This window comes from Cetorhinus maximus, chromosome 6, assembly GCF_964194155.1.
Source record: "Cetorhinus maximus chromosome 6, sCetMax3.hap1.1, whole genome shotgun sequence".
Classification (NCBI taxonomy): Eukaryota; Metazoa; Chordata; class Chondrichthyes; order Lamniformes; family Cetorhinidae; genus Cetorhinus; species Cetorhinus maximus.
The window spans coordinates 103,204,202-103,227,096 of NC_135884.1; the positions used below are offsets into that span (position 1 = coordinate 103,204,202).

Sequence of the window (22,895 nt, forward strand, 5' to 3'; positions counted from 1 at the left end):
CTCCTTGCAAACAAGCAGCACTGGAAACGTTCTCAACTGCTGCAGTTTTCATTGCCTTTCAGCTGTCAGATTTTCCAAGTCTTGGGAAATTAGGCCTTCAACCATTAAATCCATGTGGCTGCTAATATCTAAGGTTTACAGCCTCATGTAAATAATATAATTTCTGATCTGTCTCTTGAAAGCAGACTGTTTAAGTGAACGCCAAACCATCCCCAATTAAGTCAGAAGTAGGTCCATTTGAAGCAGGTTACGGTCAGGTTTCCCTTAATTATTCTACCTATATAACCACCCACACCTCCCCCCATGCCCCTCTCGCTTGTCCTGTGGGATGGATTAAAATTCCCTCAATGATATCGAGTTTAGTTGTTTAGCAAGATGCGCTGTTACATTTCCTGAATTACTTTATCATATAGTTACACAATATTTTTGGTTTTGTAGTTCCTTTGATCATGATCATGGCAGCTATGAATTTTAAAAGTTTAAGAATTTCTACATTTAGAATAACCACTGTAGGGTACGAAAGACAACTATGATATTCAGCACAAGGCAGTGAACCATTTGGAAGAGTGAAGAAAGTGTCTTCAAACTTTGTAATTTTTTTTGATTTAATGGCTTTTTAATGGCTAGAGTTTGGCATATGACTGCAACCTGCAAACAAGAAACTATGAGGTCATCAACTCTAACAGGGAAAGCACAACTTGTCAGCCATTTTGGTCATGCTATGCTTGAATGGTTCATTCAGATTAAAATCTTCACTGGTAAAAAAGCAATTTTTAAAAAATATTTATTCACTTACAGGATGTGGGCATCGCTAGCTAGGCCAACATTTACTGCCCATCCCCAATTGCCCTTGAGAAGGTGGAGGTGAACTGCCTTCTTGAACCACTGCAGTCCATGTGGTGTTAGGAAGTGAGTTCCAGGATTTTGACTCAGCAACAAAGAAGGAATGGCAATATATTTACGAGGCAGGATTGTGAGTGGCTTGGAAGGGAACTTCCAGATGGTGGTGTTCCAATGTATCTGCTGCCCTTGTCCTTCTAGATGGCAGCGGTCGTGGGTTGAAAGGTGCTGCCTAGGGAGCCTTGGTGAGTTTCTGCAGTGCATCCTGTAGATGGTACACACTGCTTCCACTGTTCATTGGTGTGGAGGGAGTGAGGGAGTTTGTGTAAGGGGTGTCAATCAAGCAGGCTGCTTTGTCCTGGATAGTGTCAAGCTTCTTCAGTGTTGTTGGAGCTGCACTCATCTAGACAATTGGAGAGTTTTCCATCACACTGCTGACTTGTTCCTTGTAGATGGTGGACAGGCTTTGGGGAGTCAAGAGGCGAGTTACTCATCGCAGGATTCCTAACCCCTGACCTACTCTTGTTGTCACAGTATTTATACGGCTAGCCCAGTTCAGTTTCTGGTCAATGGTAGCCCCCAGGATGTTGATAGTGAGGGAATTCAGTGATGGTAATGCCATTGAATGTCAAGCGATGATGATTACATTCTCTCTTGTTGAAGATAGTCATTGCCTGGCACTTGTGTGGCACAAATGTTACTTGCCATTTGTCAGCCCAAGCCTGGATATTGTGTAATTCTTGCAGCATTTCGACATGGACTACCTCAGTATCTGAGGAGTCACGAATGGTGCCGGGCATTGTCCAATCATCAGCGAATATCCCCACTTCTGATCTTATGATGGAAGGAAGGTCATTGATGAAGCAGCTGAAGATGACTGGGCCTAGGACACTACCCAGAGGGACTTCTGCAGTGATGTCCTGGAACTGAGATGATTGACCTCCAACAACCACAACCATCTTCCTTTGTGTTAGGTATGATTCCAACCAGCAGTGAATTTTCCCCCAGTTCCCATTGACTCCAGTTTTGCTAGGGCTCCTTGATGCCACACTCAGTTGAATGTTGCGTTGATGTCAAGGGCAGTCACTCTCTCCTCATCTCTGGATTTCAGCTCTTTTGTTCATGTTTGAACGAAGGCGCTACTGAAGTCAGAAGCTGAGTGACCCTGGCGGAATCCGAACTGAGCATCAGTGAGCAGGTTATTGCTAAGCTAGTGCCATTTGATAGCACTCTTGATGATCCCTTCCATCACTTTACTGATGATGGAGAGTAAACCGATGGAGCGGTAATTGACCAGGTTGGATTTGTCCTGCTTTTTGCGTACAGGACATACCTGGGCAATTTTCCACATTTCCAGGTAGATGCCAGTATTGTAGCTGTACTGGAACAGCTTGACTAAACCATTTTAAATGAGATGAGCACAGTTCAACTATTTCATTTGTTCTTTTACGTATGTTGAGGAAACATTTAAAAAACAAACTACATGCTGATGTCAATACCAAAAATGCCAAGTTTACTTCTATTCAAAAGTACTGAAACTTACAAAAATTAATCAAATCTTTGCACTCACGTGGGGCTGAAAATACCAATTTAGGCGATTCAATAAAATTAAATAAAAAACAAAAACTTCTCAAGTAAAAAAAGCTATCAGTGCATTATTTCCCAAGATATCCTTCCACCCAAATAGAAGCACAGCCAATATTAAAATACTTAGATCCCATCACAATTACCCAAGACAAAAATTAACACTTGTTGTCCAAATATTTCCACTGGCAAGGAGCCTCTGTGGGGAACCATGTGTCCTGCATATCAATATTAGAACAGAGTAGTTAATGCCCTAAAGTGATATAAGCATATTTAATACTGGCATCTACCTGGCAATGTAGAAAATTGCCCAGGTATGTCCGGTCCACAAGAAGGACAAATTTAATAATGTCAATTACTCACAATCAGCAGCAAAGTGAAAAAGGTATTGTCGACAGTACATCAAGTGGCACTTACTCAGCAACAACCTACTCAACAATACTCTGTCTGGGTTCCGCAACGGGCACTTGGCTCCAGATTTCATTACAGCCTTGGTCCAAACATGGACACAAGAGTTGAATTTCAGAGGCCACAAGAGTTGAATTTCAGAGGCGAGGTGAGAGTGAATGCCTTTGACATCAAGGCAGCATTTGGCCAAGTGTGGCACCAAGGAGCCCTGGCAAAATTGAAGTCAATAGGAATCAGAGGTAAAACTCACCACTGGTTGGAGTCATACCTAGCACAAAGGAAGATGGTTGTAGTTGTTAGAGGCCAATCATCTGAGCCCCGGGACCTCATTGCAGGAGCTCCTCAGGGTAGTGTCCAGGGCCCAACGTTCTTCAGCTGCTTCATCAATGTCCTTCCCTCCATCATAAGGTCAGGTGTGGGGATGTTCACTGATTGCACAATGTTCAGTATCATATGTGGCTCCTCAGATACTGAAGCAATTAATGCACACATACAGCAAAACCTGGACAACACTGGGACTTGGGCTGCTAAGTGGCAAGTAACATTCACACCACACAAGTAACAACAACCATCTCCAAAAAGAAAGAATCTAACCAACTCCTCTTGAAAGTTTAACAGCATTGGCATCACTGAATCTCCCACCATTAACAATCTGGGGTTATCACTGACCAGAAACTTAAATATAAATACTGTGGCTACAAGAGCAGATCAGAGGCTGGGAATCCTGCAGTGAGTAACTCCCAAAGCCTGTCGAACATCTACATGACACAAGTCAGGAATATGATGGAATAATCACCAATTGGCTAGATGAGGGCAGCACCAAAAACACTCTAGAAGTTCGACACCATCCAAGACAAAGCAGCCTGCTTGATCGGTACTCTATAGACCACCTTCAACATTCACTCCCCTTCACCACTGGCTCACAGCAGCAGCACCTGTACCATTTACAAGATGCACTGAAAGCCTCCTTCAACCTTCCAAACCTGCAACCTCTACCACCTCAAAGGACAAAGACAGCAGATGCATGGGAACACCACCACCTGCAAGCTCTCCTGCAAGCCACACACCACCCTGATTTGAAACTACATCTCCGCTCCTTCACTGTCACTGGGCCAAAAACCTGGAACCCCCCTCCTAACAGAACCATGAGTATACCGACACCGCATGGACTTCAGCAGTTCAAGGTGGCAGCTCAGCACCATCTTCTTGAGCAATTAGGGATGGGCAACAAATGCTACCCTTGTGAATGATGTTCACATTCCATACATGAAGAAAAAAAACATTACCTAAAGAGATGGGAGGAAAAAAATGACCAGTGATTAGTCTGAAAATAAAAGGAATAACTCTGGCACTGGAGACAAACAGTGGATATGCCCAAGGAGATCCTCTTGATTTATGGAATCTAAAAATATCCATTCCATTTAGCTGCTGAAATGGCGAATATATAAGGCTCCACACAAACAACCCTAAAAAAAGGGGAATATTTGGATGGGCAATCTGATCCATCAGAATCAGAATCACAGTGCAGAAGAGGCCCTTCGGCCCATCGAGTCTGCACCGACACGTGAGAAACACCTGACCTACCTACCTAATCCCATTTACCAGCACTTGGCCCATAGCCTTGAATGTTATGACGTGCCAAGTGCTCATCCAGGTACTTTTTAAAGGATGTGAGGTAACCCGCCTCCACCACCCTCCCAGGCAGCGCATTCCTAACCGTCACCACCCTCTGGGTAAAAAAAGTTTTTCCTCACATCCCCCTAAACCTCCTGCCCCTCATCTTGAACTTATGTCCCTTCGTGACTGAACCTTCAACTAAGGGGAACAGCTGCTCCCTATCCACCCTGTCCATGCCCCTCATAATCTTGTACACCTCGATCAGGTCACCCCCTCAGTCTTCTCTGCTCCAATGAAAACAACCCAAGTCTATCCAACCTCTCTTCATAACTTAACTGTTTCATCCCAGGAAACATCCTGGTGAATCTCCTCTGCACCCCCTCCAGTGCAATCACATCCTTCCTATAATGTGGAGACCAGAACTGCACACAGTACTCCAGCTGTGGCCTCACCAAGGTTCTATACAACTCCAACATGATCTCCCTACTTTTGTAATCTATGCCTCGATTGATAATGGCAAGTATCCCATATGCCTTTTTCACCACCCCACTAACATGCCCCTCCGCCTTCAGAGATCTATGGATACCTACGCCAAGGTCCCTTTGTTCTTCAGAACTTCCTAGTGTCATGCCGTTCTTTGAATACTTCCTTGTCAAATTACTCCTTCCAAAGTGTATCACCTCACACTTTTCAGGGTTAAATTCCATCTGCCACTTATCTGCCCATTTGACCATCCCGTCTATTTCTTCCTGTAGCCCAAGGCACTCAATCGCACTGTTAACCACCTGGCCAATCTTTGTGTCATCCGCAAACTTACTAATCCTACCCCCCCACATAGTCATCTATGTCATTTATATAAATGACGAATAATAGGGGACCCAGCACAGATCCCTGTGGTACGCCACTGGACACTGGCTTCCAGTCACTAAAGCAGCCTTCTGTCTTCACCCTCTGTCTCCTACAACTAAGCCAATTTTGAATCCACCTTATCAAATTACCCTGTATCCCATATGCATTTACCTTCTTTATAAGTCTCCCATGTGGGACCTTGTCAAAGATATTGCTGAAATCCATATAAACTACATCAACTGCACTACCCTCATCTACACATCTAATCCAGAAAAAAAATACTTACAGCTTCTTTTTAAACATTAGTGAAAGAATAAACTACCATATCATGTGACACAAGCAATGCTCATGTTTCTCATACATTTTGTAAATGTACTTTAAACATAAACAACACCAAAACTATAAGGAATGCCAAAAAGGGCTGTTCCCATACATGAAAACAACCAAACTGGGATAAGGTAATTATGTACAAGTATTCAAGTATTGCAAGATGAAAACCAACTTGTGAACAATTTGCTGAATGCTTTGTTTCCCATTCTTGTGGGTTTCCAGAATGTAGTTAGTCACATTAACGAATTTAAAAAAAAACTTAAAAATTAGAAGCAAAACATAATTTGGGTCACTCTTTTCTTTGAACTATTAGATTCTTACCAAAAGATCAAACCAATTTCAGTGAAATGTAGGATCTGAATAGCACTGTTATAACAGGCATAAATCTTAATGAAAAAAACCATCATGTACATCTTGATAAAGGGAGTCAGCATCTCAAAGTAATGGAGCATAGGCTTAACAAGTACTTCCCCACATAAATGCACCATCATTGCAAAACCTTGTACAACCAGCAGAAACAAGAAATATTTTCTTGCATGCATTAACTGCATGTCAGATACAGGTCCCCCCATTTAGTTCATGCCAGTGATGTCTGTTACAGGTAAGAGATTAAGAAACTTCATTAACATGTTGAAATTATAATGACAATCAGCTTTCCTGTTGCTTTGTTTTCAGTGTATCAACAGGTGATGATAGACTTGTGAACCCAAGCAGTCACATCACGACCACCAATAATAAAAATTATGCTCAGAATTAAGATTAGAGAATAGGAAGGGATATGCAAATTTAATTCAACTTCATTGTTGCCCATAAACCTCACCAAGAGACAACTGTTAATATTTGACACGGCACAACAAACTGGCTGCAGTCATATTTTATCAAGTATGAAAGCACTGCTAAAATAAAACTCAGCAGAAAGTTTTACAAAACTGTACAAAAGGGAACAAGAGAACATCAGTTGTCTGGCAAAAGGAAAGCCCATCAAGGAAGAAGCACTTCACAAAATTTTCCCACATTTGTGCTTATGTGCAATCTTTCTTTCCTGTTCTACATTTTATTAATATGGTAAGTCTAGCGACAATACTGTTTAAACCTGATGTGCATAGGATTTCACTTCAAAGAAACTAAAATAGGACTGCCAACTATATAGCAAATTTCACAATAATGAAAGCATTTCAATAAATAAAATTTGATATGCACTTTAAACACTATTTTTTTGTGTAAGGGTAAATTGATTTGCATAATGAATATAGTCACTGAGTCAAAATCCTGGAACTCCCTACCTACCAGCACTATGGGAGTACTACACCACAGACTACAGCAGTTTAAGGAAGCAGTTGACCACTACATTCGAGGGCATTGAGTGTTGACCTTGTCACCAATACCACAATTTTGTGAATGAAACAAAAAGTTGCCAGCAATTAAACAAAATGAAGTGCCTACCTTAACAACCGGGTGTCCTCCAGAAGATGCCTTCACAGCTCCTCGACTCCCTTCAGTCTCATAGTGAGCTCTGTGATGGGTCTTTGGCTGCACTTCAATCTTTAGTTCATACTGCAGATATTGACTTGGCAAGGGCCAGTCTAGAGAAGGCAACGACGATGTACTGAAAGACAAAATGTACATAATGCTCTAGGTACACTTTGTGAAACTTTATTACGTGTATTTCAAATCACCCCTCATATGGACATTTCATCTAGCGTGTTACCTAGGGCATGAATAAAAAAAAGTTTCTCTTCAATACATTTCCTGCCAACATCTACAACCATTTTTGACCCTTCCAGCTCAGTTGACAAAACACTACAGACCACAAACTTTCCTACAGCCCTCTGGCTAATTGCACAGTGGTATTGCCCAAAAGAGAAAGCACTCTTTGGGTGAAACTGGTCACATTAGTTGATTCACATCCCAAGAAACTGTATAAAAGCTGGAAGACTGTGTTAAATGAAGCTAACAAAATTCTTATTTGAACAAAGTAATCATGCTACCTATTTGAAAATAAGACAAATAGAATGCATTTTCATACAAGCTACAGACAGTTAAAACTGACACATTTTAATTGTGGTTGCAGTTACATTTTTGACCAGAAATACAAGACATTGGTGGAACATTATGATGTGCTAATTCAAGTTCAATTCTCATTCTACGGAGATCTGATCTCAACCAGGTGCATGGTGGCTCAATAAGAGATTAAGCCCTTCCCAAAGATAGATAGGAGAAGATGACCACCATCTTTGGTTGGTCCAGTGTATTTTTTTAAACAAGCTTGTAAGAGGTCAAGAGTAACCTCCTTCAACCTTATCCAACTTTCTACACCATGACATTGGCGGCAGAGCCTTCAGTCACCTCAGCTCCATTATTTGGGACCCCCTCCTGAAAACCCTTAATTTCTAACTTATCTGCTCTCTTTTAAAACCTTTTTAAAAACACATCTTTTTGACCTGGTCTCCAATTACCATTCCTAATTCTCTCTCATTCTTTGGTATCTGCTATTTCAGTAATTTTCTGAATTATTTTGAGATGTTTTGTGTGTCAAAGGAGATACTGAATGCAACTAAACCTACATGGTGTGGTTCAAACTGATAGTAGCAGAGAACATGGTGGCTCTCCACCTGGAAAATAACTGGAATGGGGGATTTTATTTTCAATAAATAGATGAGTAGAAACTCGCTATTGAAGATCAGAGTGACAGCAGTTATATAATACAAAAATTAACTGCTAGCTTTCAAAATGAGCACCTCTGTCAAAAAGTACTACAAAATTGACTCTCTTTCTAGTTTCCATGATGAATGTTATATAGGATCAAGTACAGAGAAACAATGATTAACAATTAATATAGATTATGCTAGGACTGTGAAAATAGCTTTATTTTTGACTTCAGTAATGAAATTTTACTACAATCCCCATAAATTAGGAGAAGCTAAACACCAAGCTGAAGTAATTTATTTCCCATCATTACATAACCTCTTCAACCAATTTAATTACTGTGACCTTTTCACAACTCTTCACATTTCTGTGGTAAGAGTACCCACCTCTGCTTTTTAATTAGACCACTGAGGCTGCTATTACACATTTTCCTGCTAAAAAGGATGGATGTTTGTGAAAAGATATATTTTGTATCATTCCCAATTGTGTAGTGAAACCAAGAAAAGAGAATGCAAGCTATGAATAAGAGGAACTTGACTCAGTTACATAATCTGTATATTAATTCTCAAAGCATAAAATGGTCACTAATCTGTTTAGGCTGAACAAATTTGGAGAGGAGGAGGGGGGAGAGAAATACAAACAAGAGAATGAGGAAAGTAAAGAGCCGCAGATAGGGAAGAAGAGGTTATAAGGGAGAAAGAAAGAGTGCACAGAGAATAAAAGAGACGACAGAATGAGAGAAGGGAAGTAAAGGAAGAGGGCACAGTGAAAAAGGAGAGGAGAGCCACAAGGCCAAAACGAAGATATTGGAAATTACATTATTGCATGCAGACTGGTAATTACTTTGTGTTCTTGAAGCACTGCAGAGCTTTCAGAATCTCAGTTTAGCTCAAAGGAGCACTCTTACTTATGAGTCAGAGGATGCAGGTGCAAACCCCACTCCACACCAGTGCAGTACTGAGGAAAGTGCTACATTGTTGGGATATTTCTTTGGACAAGAGGTTTTTTGTTGATACGGATGTTAAAATGAAAGAAAAAAAATCAGCCTCTTGGTGGATATAAAATTCAAGGGCATTGCAGGGACGATGCGAGCTCAAGTATATGCATAAACAAAACAAAATTATAAACAAAAGTATATTTTAATATGTTCAATTGATACAAATTCTACTAATACACTGCAATCGCAGATGGGTGACCATACTTGAAAATAAAACGTGCGCTCTATAATCTTCAAGTCTTCAGCCATTTTTGGTAGTAGTCTGCTAGGTATTCTGATTGAGGTTTAGGTCTGGACACTTTTATTAAGAATACAACCAACTGAAGTCTCATTCCAGAACTTGAGCGGAAAAATAAACGCAAACACTCTTGCGCAGTAATGAGGAAATGCTGTATCTTGGAGGATTGTCTTTTGGTTGAGATATCAAACCAAAGCCCCATCTGCCCTCACAGATGGGCATAAAAAAATCCCATGGCATTATTTCAAAGAAGACCAGGGCAGATATCTACAGTATCCTGCCAATATTTATCTCTCAATCAACATCCCTAAAAAAGATTATCTGGTCATTTTCACATTACGGTTTGTGGGAGCTCGCCAAGTACAAATTGACTGCTATGTTTCCCACATTACAATAGTGATACAAAGTACTTAATTGGCTGTAAAGTGCTTTGAGATATCCAGTGGTCATTAAAGGCACTATGTAAATGCAAGTCTTTCTTTCAACTCCCTATTTTCACAAAAGAACCTATAACTAGAACAAGTGCCAAGTCTTTAAGTGTTAAGTCTTTCATAACTATGTACTACTGCCAAGTCAGGCCAGCAGAATGGTGTTAAGCCTTGTGGTTGTAAAGAAGCAGAAGGACATTGAATGTTATACATCATTTGTCAATATAGGATGTTTTTTTCCATTGTTCCAGTAATTAAACATAAAATGGGTTTCTCCCTAGGAGGATGCTCCATTAAATAATAAACTGGTGGCAAGTGTTGACTACAGACACCTTCTCTCTTAGGCAGTCCCTTGGGATTGAGGATGACTCTGGTTCGAAGGGGTCTGAAATGGCTGATAAATCCAATGCACGATCTACAGACTCTGCCACATGTAGGGAAGGAAGGGTTGTGTAGATGGGCTGTTTGAAGGTTTGTGCGCTCCCTCTGATGCTGCAACTTCACCTCTGTACATTCCTAAAGATTTGTCTCTATGTGCTCGGTGCCCTTGTGCCATACTTCAAAACAGACAGACTAAATTTTGGTTTCAACTCAATATTCTACAGTCACATTATAATAGATAAGCAAATATTTTAACTGATTTAGAAATGAACTTTAATTACTAATTTCAAGTTAACTTCATAAGCACATTCCATTTACATTATGAAACTCCTTTGCAAATCTCATTTTCAGAACTTGAGATGAGCACATGTGATGTGAGATGAGTTGTGCTCAGCTTAACCTCCGATACTCACTCATTAAAATTAATTCTCTACATAGCACCTGTTTCAGATCCTAACTGTTGGGTTAACATAAATTCTACATGAGAAAACACAAAATACATTAAATTGCATTTATCACATGCACATTTATTCAGACAATATGATCATTTAATGAGCAGAATAAACCAATGAAGTTAAATCACCCAGGTACTATTAATGTAGCACAGGACATCAAAAGTTACTATATCGTTCTAACGAATACATGATTCATTGCATTAACAATAAAAGTTAAGAAACTAAAAAGGGTAAAAGTAAACTGGGCTAGACATTACATCTTAATCATTAACTGGTGAAAGAACCTTATAATACTTACAATAATGATCAAATAATACATATTCCACTATTATCCTCTGTGACCGCTACCAGAAGTATTCATATCCTATCTGCTTTATTATAGCTATAGTATTGGAGAGTAAGAGTCCATTTTAAATAAATACCCTTCAATTCATTTTAGTTTTAGTAAGAAATTCAGTACAGGAATTCCCACTTATTTGTTCTAGACTTTTAGGTCTATAATTCAGATTAACAATATTATTTGACCTACCTATATTATTACTCCAGTATTAAAACATTACAGTTGTTTAATCTAGTGTCTAAATTGCCCTACTTAGTTATTTCGGTTTAGACAAAACCTTCCGCTGACAAACTTTACAAACAGACAATGCACATAGCATTTATGTTTAAACTCTGCTCAAAATATGAGCATTGGTAACATCGCCCAGACCTCCATCTACCATTATTAAATAGTCCAAGGTATCTTTCAGGTTTTTACATTAATAAAGCATTTTTCAACATTTCTGAATGATATTCAGCTATGGTTTGATCACAATGCATGTCAAAATTAGTAAGTGTACAATAAGTGCAATGTTGCAATAATACAAAATTTATTTTCAAAACAGTAATAGCTAACCAACTTTTTCTTTCAATTATTAAGCTAAATTTTTTTAAGCTCATTGATTATGATATTTTACATTATTGCTCTATAATTGCTCATGTTTACTCTCAAGAGTCTCTGCAAAAGGAAAATCATTACAAAGCTTTTAACACAAGACCCTTTTTGGTTTTATAATCAATATAGACAAAGACCATGCCCCACTGCTACATTAGTAGCAGCATTTTGGCATTCATATTGTCATTTCCTTAGTTTTTCAAAAAAGTACTGTCAACTCAGCATCAATCAGGAGAACATCAGATATGGGAACATTCTTTCAAATACACTGTTTACAGGATAGATAGAATTCAGTTTGGATGACACTGATCTTCATCTGAATTTGATCTCTGCATTTACAATACACATCTGTACCTGAAACAGGCCATGCACACAGTGTCAAATTACAGTCTGAAATACGCATTGTGATACATCATGAGGCTGCAGGTTAGCTGGGCATAACTACTCTAATCTGATTCACATCAGTCACTTTCAAAACAAATGTAAAAATGATATTTCATTCTAAACTAAACACGGAGTTTAATATTTACTGAATTTTAATTGAATTTTAATGATTATCAAAACAACAAATTGATATATATAAATAAATAAAATATCACCTTTAATATAAAATGAGCTAAAGCATTTCATGTATGAGAATAGATTGAGATGTAGGAAAATTAGGAGAGCTGATCAAACATAAGGTTTTTAAAAGGTAGAGAGTGAAGTAACAAATCACAGGTCTTGGGGTGGGGGAAGTAAGACATGGATGACTAAAAGCATCACCAATAAAATAGCAAGGGGCCAGGAGCAGTGTAGCAGATTAGGCAGAATGCGGGTTTGAAATGGATTGTAGAGGTAGGGTACAGTTAAACAAGGGAAGGATCTACAATTAAGGACACAATTCCACAATTTTAATCTGATCGTTCACCAACCTTTACAACACAACTAGGTTGAAACAAGGCTATATAACAGGTTAGCCATCTGCTTTGGAATCACTGGAGAAAACAGGCCAAGTTGGAGTATTAAATTAAATAACTTTGATCCTTTTCCTAAAATAATCTTTACTGATTCCAGTAAACTAAAATTCTTGCGAGAAGCTTATTAGTTTTTGGTCAATTCCTATTAAAAACACCTCTGCTCAGCTAACAAGCTGGATCATTGTTTTGCAAAATTATGGCACCAGAAATAGCCTCCTGATCAATTAACATGCAAAGATTAAGTGTTTGAACAACACTAAATATACATATTAACTTAGAACTACATAGCAATTTAACTACCACTTTCAGAAGGTTCCTTCAGAATTTGCCCTTTCAGCACTTTGTTCCCAAGTATCTGATTCAGTAAATAAGATTCCTGATCCTACAATCTAAATTATTTAACCTTCACTTAAGTTTATTTTAGTTGCTGTTCTGCTGATTATTTCCCAAAAGGCTAGCTGCATTCCCTTGAAGGATTTCAGCAAGTAGCAAACGTTGAAAAAAAACACCAAGGGACTAAAGCTATAACAAGCCTGGTATTTTTAGCTTCAAGGCTTCTCGAAGCTTGCGACAATATATATACTGAAGCCTGCATTTTGAATCCGACTCTGGGGTCTCCACCAGTCTAATTTTAAGAGGCAATTTTACTTGGGGTGCATATGGAGGTTTGAGTTGAACCCTTCATAGTCACACCTGCTTCAAACGACTAACACTTCAAACATTACTTCTGTTACCGTATTCCAAGAAATCAATTTTGGTGTTGCACCTTATGCAACAAGTCTAAGCAAGTCAGCTGCAAGCACTGGGACTATATTGTTACTAGTCCCAGAACTGACACAGTTATCACCCATAGCTGCAAAAGCAGTATTTTCTTTGCTGAAATAGTTTACAATTTCTAGTTCTAACTCACGGGGAGTCCAATTACTTCACTTTAAATATATTATATTTTGCAGCTTTACCATCAAAATATTTTCCACTGATGCCATTGAAGAATGTCGCATGGGCCAGCCCCAGGGGAATTGATATAATCTGCAGAGCACTGCTAGATGCAGGGCTACGGAGATAAATTTTGTGCACCCCTTCCATCCCATCAACAAGTCTTAAAGTATGAGGTGAGGCTGCCAAACCTGCAAGATTGTCCCAAATTCACTGCTGTCACCTTGGGGAAAACTCATGGGGCATTTTAAAAAGTGCCTGGGGGAAGGAGATTTCCACTTGTTGTGGGGTGGGGAGAGAGGAGAAGACGATCGGATACAACTTGAGACTGTTACTCAGGATTCATTTCAAATTTAGAAAGTCTGCATTGAAAAATTGACTATTCTCAATATTTAACTCTTGAATGGAGTATGAAAACTTTGGACTTATTTTTCTGATCCAATGCCTGAAACATTTAGAACTGACATGTTTAAAAAGGATAATTTAAAAGGTAATGTTATGTTAGATTCCATAATCTAGAAAGAGGAGATAGTCACAGAACAATATGGGGAAAAGAGGGGAAGTGGAGGGGAAAGGGAGTGAGAAAAGGAGATGGAGATAAAGAGGGGGGAATGAGAGAAAGAGTTGAAGAGTGTCAGGGAGGGGTAGGAGAGGAGAAAATGGAAAGAGTGAAGGGGATGAGATGGTAAGGAAACGCAAGGAATCAAACTTGTGTTTATTTGGTGTCTTTCAAGATATCTCAAAGTGCTTTACTGCCAATGAGGTACTAATCTAGGGAATGCAGCAGCCAATTCGGGCACATCAAAAGTCCCACAAACCAGATAAATGATCAGTTTTTAAAAATAAAATGTCTGAATTTGGGTGAGCAAAAACTTTGGTCAGGACAACTAGAAAACTCTTCTGCTGTTTTTTTACGCCAACCCAAGAGATCCAAAAGGCAGTGCCTCTAACAATATAGCACTCCCTCAGCATTGCACTGAACTTTTAGCATGGACTATATGAACATTGCTGGAGTAGAGTTTGATTGTTTTCAGCCATGAAGCCTCAAACTTTCAGTGGGGGAATTTGCAGGAATTTCTACCCACCTGACTACCAATTTGTTTCAGGGGGAGGTGAAGGGAAAAATGAGAGTGAGAACAATTACTACCCCACCCCGCCCCAAACTTTGCTCCGAAGGTCACAGGTTCCAATATCAGTTGGAAGACAGGCATTGCATGTTCTAAGAGCATAACTAAAATTCCAATTTAATGCAGAGAAGCAAGCCACCTGCAATCTCAGGCTTTCTGTTAAAGCAACAGGATATTGAGCAACATTAGCAATCTGGTGCAGTACAGGTTACCAGATGACTGTTGTCTGCAGCAGTGGGGAGGCTGCAGAATTCTGGTTTTCAGAAGTGGAATAAAAGGATGAGTTACTGCTGTATTTCCAATTAATTATTACTCTCTTAGAAGATGATATGCTGCTTGCACACCAAAAAGTCTTCAGAGGACATTCTGACAGCACCAAATGGAAAATTGCTAATTTACATTTTCCTTTATTTATATTCCTAATTGCATTTCCTCCATACTGTCCTGATTTCATTTCAAATACAATACCATTCACCTGCCTTCCAAATGTTGCTGGGTAGAAGAGATCCTATTTCTGCAGGAAAACATTATCACACCCACATCGTCACAAGCGCAGTCATGCCCAGACAACTCATTCAAGGCTGAAGAGGAATGAAGCCTCCAAACTTTATCCCAGTCAGATGCTTATTGAGAAATCCCAGAGTAAAGATCAGTTCTTAAGATCACCATTCGCCAATGAGAATGTTACCAGCCTTTGCAGTTTTTTTCTTGGGGGAGGGGTTTTAGTTTTAACAACTCTTGGGCTAATTTTACAAAAGAGCCATACTGATGGGGAGTTTCACTGATGCATATTAGGAAACTGATTAGATGTGTTTTCACCAGCAGGAGGGTCAATAATCAGAGGACATTCAATGTAATTGACCAGTAGGCAAGGCTGGTTATGAACAATTAGTAAAATTAGTCATCATATTTTAATTAAATATTACAAAATGTATTTTTGTCTTTAGTATTTCAGTTCTAATGTTCTTTAGGGGAGGAAATCTGCCATCCTTCCTTTGCCTGGCCTACATGCGCCTCCAGACCCACAGAAATGTGGCTGACTCTTAACTGCCCTCTGAAATGGCCTAGCAATCCACTCAGTTTTAGGGTAATTAGGGATGGGCAACAAATGCTGATGGTGCCAGCAGTGCCCACATCCCACGAAATAATTTAAAAATTGCAGGAATTTGGAGATATGCTCCCTTCAATTTTCCAACCATTAATATGATTGGTGAGTGCGCCAAGAATGAAAATGCTGAAAATATGATTCATTTCCTTTCTGTCTTCTATTTTAGAATGCATTTTTTTTCAATTACACACCAATACACACTTTCTGGTTTCAGAAGCTAGCATGTCCAGGTGCTTTAACCCACTCTTATGACTATCTCACTGCACCAGTATGAATTCCATTTATCAATATTTATCCTTATCATACCAATTTAGGTTGAACTGTAGAACCAATTGAAATCAGTACAAGACTGCTCAAACTCTTTTCATACAGAGACTCTTACAGGCAGCATAAACACCTTTATTACCTACTCTGAATTTGAATCCATGCTTAAAACTGTCGAAATTCATTTGAAATTTTTGTCTTCAAACTCCCTATATACTTTGTCCAGACCCCTCATGATCTTGAAGACCTGCATCTAATCTCCTTTCAATGTTCACTTCTCTTGAAGGGAACAGCCCCAGCTTCTCCAATCTATCCAAGTATACAAAGTCTCTCATCCAGAGAACCATTCCCTTAAATCTTCTCTGCACCCACTCTAATGCCTTCACATCCTTCCTAAAGTGTGATGCCCAGAATTGAAGCAAAATCAGCGTTTTATAAAAGTTCATCATAACTTCCTTGCTTCTCGGCACTACAGCCGGCCTTTTCCGGCCCTGTTGGCATCAGGCATCGGGAGGGGGCAACATGGCGAGAAGGCCGAAAATTGGTTTCACACCGTCGTCAAGCCAGTAAGCGTTCGTCCGCTCCACCCGTCAATAGTGGGCTGCTTTTCCCGCCGCCGCCACACGTAAGGAACCTAATTTCAATACTTTAACATCTCATTATCAGCCCTGCTCACTGGAATCATCCCCCCATGTCAAATTTACTGCCACATTTGCGTGACTTCAGGGCGGCTGCCTTTAAAAGGCATGCACCAGGCGACCTGAACTTCGATGGGGAACACAGAGGGAAGTCCATACAACCTTGCTCAGCACTTATCCGCATCGCCCATACGACATCAAGGAAGAGTCATCGCACATTCGTGGCCGCTGGCTTTCATTGCAGTGCTGGGGTGAGGGGAAGCAAGGCAGCACAGTCTGAAAGAAGTACTCGAACACGTGTCAGGTAGGGGTGGTAAGGGAAGTGGCCAGGTACTTGGAAAAGCTCGTTAAAAGTGAGCATTCTTCCGCAGCTGAGACCGTTCAGCTACAGCTCCATCGACATGTTTGAGTCAAGCCTCTGAAGATTTTCTGCCCATTTGAGCAACACAAAAGCATAAAAAGTGCCACTAAATACTCCAGGCCTTTTCACCCCTTGGTTGCAGACTGCAAATTAGTGTGTGTTTTAGGGGGCAGCAGAGCAACTGGCCAACTGGGCAAGTTGTAGAATCTCCTTGCGAAAGGTGGCCATGGCGCAGTTACTGGTGGAGGCACTCACAGCTCCTTGCAATGTCTTTATTAAGATTTGGGCCAGTATCCATCATGGTTCAAGATAACAGTGCAGTCTTTCAGTGCAGATTAGGAAAATGCCTGCGCCTGAGCTGAACGCATAGCATACAGTCCAGTGGCCGAAGCTGCCACCAATCGGTCAAGTGGAGTGGGGTGGAGGTGGGTGGGGTTTCGGAAAGCCAATGAGCGCACAACACACTGGCCAGCCAAATGGTGGCCACTACTCTCCTCCATGCGTGAAGGGCACTTCAGACTTAACCAAGAAAGGTTCTTAGGGCACATATGCTAACCTACGCATCTAGCTGATCCTGCTGGAGGGGAACATCAGGATCATGGAGCCTAGTGATTTAGCAGTTTGCCTCATGGCTCACATGGAGCAGAGAAGAGGAGGAAAGTGGCAGAGGCACTGGCTCAGCAAAGGAAGAGCACATCCCTCAAGATGAAGAGGTGGCAGGACCTGCTGCGCATGCAGCTGAAGATCCACAGCGAGCATATCGCTCAGAGGTGCCTCACTAGGCCCAGGATCTATAAACGGCGCCTGTCATTCCTGCAGATGACTGAGAACCAGTGTCGCCAAAGACTGAGCATGTTTAGGGAACTGGTCAGTCACATATGGCATCATAGAGGGCATCCACTGCCAGTGGTTGTGAACGTGGCCGTGGCACTCAATTTTTATGCCAGTGGCTCCTGGAAGGACTCCACAGGTGACCTATGCGGGATCTCGCTAGCCTTCACGCACAAGTGCATACAGGAGGTCATGAACGCCATCTTTGCGAAGGCACAGAACTTTGTGCATTTTGCCCGGGATCTGGAAAGCTAGGAAGTAAGAGCACAGATCTCAGGTTTTCTACATGGGGAAGGGTGCCATGGACTGCTTTCACACTGTGCTTAGATCTCTGTGGCAGCAAGCAGTGAACTACGTCAACCGCAAGAGCTTCCACTCGCTGAGTGTTCAGCTGGTTTGTGACCACCACAAACGCATCCTACAGGTCTGCACATGATTCCCAGGGAGAGTCCATGTCTCCTACATCCTTAGCAGGTCTTAGATCCCTGATATCTTCCAGGGTCCACAGAGGCTGCAGGGTTGGCTCCTCGGGGGCAAGGGCCATCCACAGAGGTCGTGGCTGATGACACTGTGCGACAGCCTCAGATTGCATCAGAGCAACAGTATAATATGTCTCATGCCACGACCCGGACTTGTGGAGCAAATGGTAGGCATTTTGAAAATGAGGTCCCAGTGTTATGAAAGGTCTGGTGGAGCACTGCAATACAGTCCCCAGAAGGTGTCACACATCATCATAGCTTCATCTGCACTACATGACCTGGCGCTGCAACAGGGTACGACCTGGCTGAGGAGGGGATGGAAGAGCTGCACGCCTATTCCGATGAGGAGGACATCGAAGGACACAATGAAGATGAGATCCACAAGGGCGAGGATGCTGGCGATGAGGCCACTGCACTGGCCAGTCGAGGCAGGCGCACTCGGGTGGCCCTCATAGCTGCAAGAATCGTGGAGAATAATGACAAAATGGAGTAAGGACAGTCCTGACATCCTCACCTTGCATCTGTGAATGTTTGATTCCTGTGTGGCTGCAGGCAGCGCACATACCCTCAGTGCTCAGGCTCATGTCATGGAGACGCAGCGGAGGCCCTAATAGTCTGGGGATTCTAGGAGGATGATGACAACATTGCCTCAGTGAATGTCTGACTCCTGTCTGGCAGAGGGCAGCTCGCTTGCACTCTGTGATCAGGGTCATATCATGGAGACACTGCCGTGAAACTTTAAATGCACCGGATCCTTTGTCAGCCTTCAGCACCCGACGCCTTCAGGAGCACACAATCACCGGTCACAGGTGCTGAAGAGATGGGGAACCAACCCCATCTCAAGGGCATGATAGCACACAGAGAGAATGATGGAACTCTGTGACACCTGCCCATGACATTATGACAGCAATGTCAAGCACCATCGAGGTGCAAGCATCACTAATGTGTCCAGCAAGTGTGAAGCTGGACCTTCACTTTAGTCTGAAGGTTACTCACTGCACAGGAGAGTGGCCCTGGACTGAGACACCTGCCTTTATCTTTTGCAGGAACCAAGGTTTCACATCTCAGTGACACAAACACTGCTCATCATAACAAAGAGCCATAGGCAAAGAGGCATTCTTGGGAGTTTACTTACAATAGTGAACATTATGTACAAGTGATTTACACCTGTGCCCAGGCTGTGCAGCTACATCTTCTTAACCTTCCTCTCCAACATTGACAGCGGAGGTGAAGGCTGACTGCGAAGCCCTCATCTCTGATGACCTTGGCGGGCATTCTCTGGAGGGCCTAGACCTGGAGGGCCCCAGCCTGCTCTTGGTGTCCTCCTCAGCCTGTGGGGCGGGAACTCTGGGGTTACAGCAAGAGGGAATTGTAAGGGCCAGACACACTCAGAGTCACCTGGGCAGATGGCCCCGAGGTGTGCACCTGCTGATCCTCCTCCCTATGGATGCCCAAGGGCCCCTGGCTGATACCTTGAGAAGGGGTAGCTGGAGTGAAATCAAACTGCCATGCATACCTCTCTCGTTGACACTACTGGAGGCCAACAGGCATCAGCCATGGAGTTCAGCCCACGCAGAAGTGCAGGACCGATGTCCTGGACCAAGGTCTCCATGGCTGCACCATCCTACTAATGTTGCCCTTGGTGCATCGTCACCTCAGACTGAAGGCAGACAGACTCCTCCATTGTGCCTTGCAATCTGAGGAGTGTAGCAGACATCCCTTCCTGATGTTCCCAAGGTTGCCTTTGCAGATCCAGCAACTGAGGTATGACTAAGCCCAGGGGCTCCTCATCTGACTCGGACTCAGCAGATTTCTGGCCTCCAGCAGTCCTCCAAGTGCCGGAAACCTGGGAAGTCCCTGACTCCGTCTGCTGTGGATCAGACAGTGCTACGCACTCACCAGATTGTGACCTCGAGGGTATGCTAGAACTAGGTCCCACAATATTTCTGCGCTGGTGGAGGGCATGGGTGAGCGCTGTGACGGGTCTTCAATTAGGGTGTCATCAGATTCTTATTCGGAGATGTCTTCGGGGTTTGAGTCGAGGACCTAGCTCATGAACCCCCTTGGTTGCTTCCCAGCTGTGACTGTGAAAGCAAGGAGAGATAATTAGTGCATGGCAGGGGACTGCGGAACAGGTGAATTCACTCACAGCATAGTTGTCTGATGGATGTTGCACTGCTGGATCCTCACTTGGTTGAGCACCGCCGACCTCACCGGCAGCACAGGAACAGTCCAGATCGTAGTGGGCCAGCTGCATGGCTCTATTCTCAAAGTCTGTGAGGACTTTGATGTTGGGCATTCCGCCACCAGTCTGCGGCCTCTCCCTTTTGTTGTGTGCCAGCTTGTCCTGCATGAATACAGATGGAGAGAGTGTAAGCAGGACACCTGTCAGGCCAGATAATAGGTATGTGGGTTTTGACTGGTGCCATGGATGGGGTGAGGACACGATCTGCACGGCATGGTAAAGGTGTGTGTGAGAGAGTGAATGATGATGTACCTTGAACTGGCAGTGAGATCCCTGTGGATGTGTGATGGGTTTGAGAGTGTGTGAGTTGAGAGTGATGAGAAGGGTGACTTACTCTGGCAGAACAGAAGAGATCATTCATCCTCTTTCGGCACTGGGTGGCTGTCATCTTTTGCAGCATGTTGGCACTGGTCACCGCTGCCACCGCCTCCCATGCTGGATTGGTGATCTTGCTTCCTGGTCTTCGCCCAGAGCTGGGGTAGAGGACTTCATGGCGGATCTCCACTGTGTCCAGTAGGAGCCTGAGGGAGGCGTCGCTAAATTTGGAGCAGCATGTTTCCTCCCTTTGGCAGCCATGATTTTTCAGCAGCTTACAATCCCTTAGAGCGTGCTAACTCTGTGCAGGGGCACCCTTTAAATCTGGCACCCGGATTACCAAAGGCCTGAGGTAATGGTGGGGCAGTCGAATCAGTGACCAGTGATCCAGCGTGTTTCCTGGGAATGCATTACCAATGAGGCAGGACGTGCCATGAACAGGATGATACGATTTTTCTCCCACCTGCTACTGCACTTTGTGCAAATCTGGACAATTCTGCCTTATGTCTCTAGTTGTAAAGCCCGGGATGCCTTGTACCTTATTAAAAGCTTTCTCAACCTGCCCTACCACCTTAAATGATTTTTGCACATATATTGCCAAGTCCCTCTGCTCTGGCACTGCATTTAGAATTGTACCCTTTGTTTTATATTGCCTCTCCTCATTCTTCCTACCAAAATGCATAATTTCACACTTCGCTGCATTAAATTTCATCTACCATGTGTCCGCCCAATCCACCAGCCTGTCTATGTTCCCATGGAGTCTATCATTTTCCTCCTCACAGTTCACAATACTTCCAAATTTTGTGCCATCTACAAATGTTGAAATTGTGCCCCATCCAAAAAAAGGTTAATACAAGTCAAGAAAAGTCATGGTCTCAATACCAACTCCTGGAGAACCAGTTCTAAAGATCATGCAACAATAACTTGCATTTATATAGCACCTTTAGTACAGTAAAACATCCCAAGGTGCATCACAGGAGCATAAACAGACAAAATTTGACACCGAGCTGCAAAAGAGTTATTGGGACAGGAAGGAAACTAGGAACATGAATAAGCCATTCGAGCATCTTTGGCCATTTAACTGGATCATGGCTAATCTGTTCCATAACCCTTAATACCCTTGCTCAACAAAATAAAAAGCAATATTAGTTTGGAACTTTTCAATTGCCCTAACTACCCTTTAGGAGAGTTCCAGATTTCCAAAAGCTTAGTCTAAGAAATAGCTTTTTAAAGATTTTAAAGAGAGGTGGAGAGGAAGTGAGGTTTGAGGAGGAAACTAGAGTTTTGGACTAAGAAGCTGAGAGCACAGCTACCAATGGTGGAATAAAGGAACTCTGGGATGTAAAAAAGTGCAGTTTAGCAGAAACAGAGAGTTCTCAGAGTTGTAGGGCTGGAGGTGGTTACAGAGAAATGGAGGGGTGAAGTCATGGAAGAATTTGAACACAACAGCGAAAACTTTAAACATGAGGTGTTGCTGGACCGGAAGAAAATGCAGGGCAGTAAGTGCAGGGATGATGGGAAAATGGGGTGGTGAGAGATCGGATACAGGCAACAGGTTTTTGGACAAGTTCAAGCTTGCAGAGGGTAGAAGATGGGGGGTCAGCAATGGAGTAGTCAAATGCAGGCCAGTTATTCCTCCATCTTAAGTAACATGGGTAAGGGCTACTACTGTTTGGAGTTATACATTAAATACTCTTTAGTACAAAAGAATCTGCCCTATATAAAATAATTTCATTTAAAATAAGGGCCATGCAACAAGAACCATCCTAATTTTGAATTGTGTATGACTATCGTAGCTAATTTACTTATTTTATGATATGCCCTAAGTCACGTACTATTTCCATGCCAAATATATTTATTTGTTTGAAATTCTTCTACCTGAAGCAAGTCCTTGAATTAGACTTTGGCAATCTTAATATGTATAA

General features: G+C 42.1%; 1 protein-coding gene across 2 annotated transcripts in view; it reads right to left on the reverse strand.

Moving 5' to 3' along the window:
• Window positions 1-22,895, reverse strand: part of nfatc3a (nuclear factor of activated T cells 3a) — a 165,484-nt gene that overhangs the window by 129,262 nt on the left and 13,327 nt on the right. For both annotated transcript variants that reach the window (XM_078544226.1, XM_078544227.1), the window contains one exon: window positions 7,072-7,234. In XM_078544226.1, coding sequence (XP_078400352.1) covers window positions 7,072-7,234 — 163 coding nt within the window. The remainder of the gene's footprint in view (window positions 1-7,071; window positions 7,235-22,895) is intronic.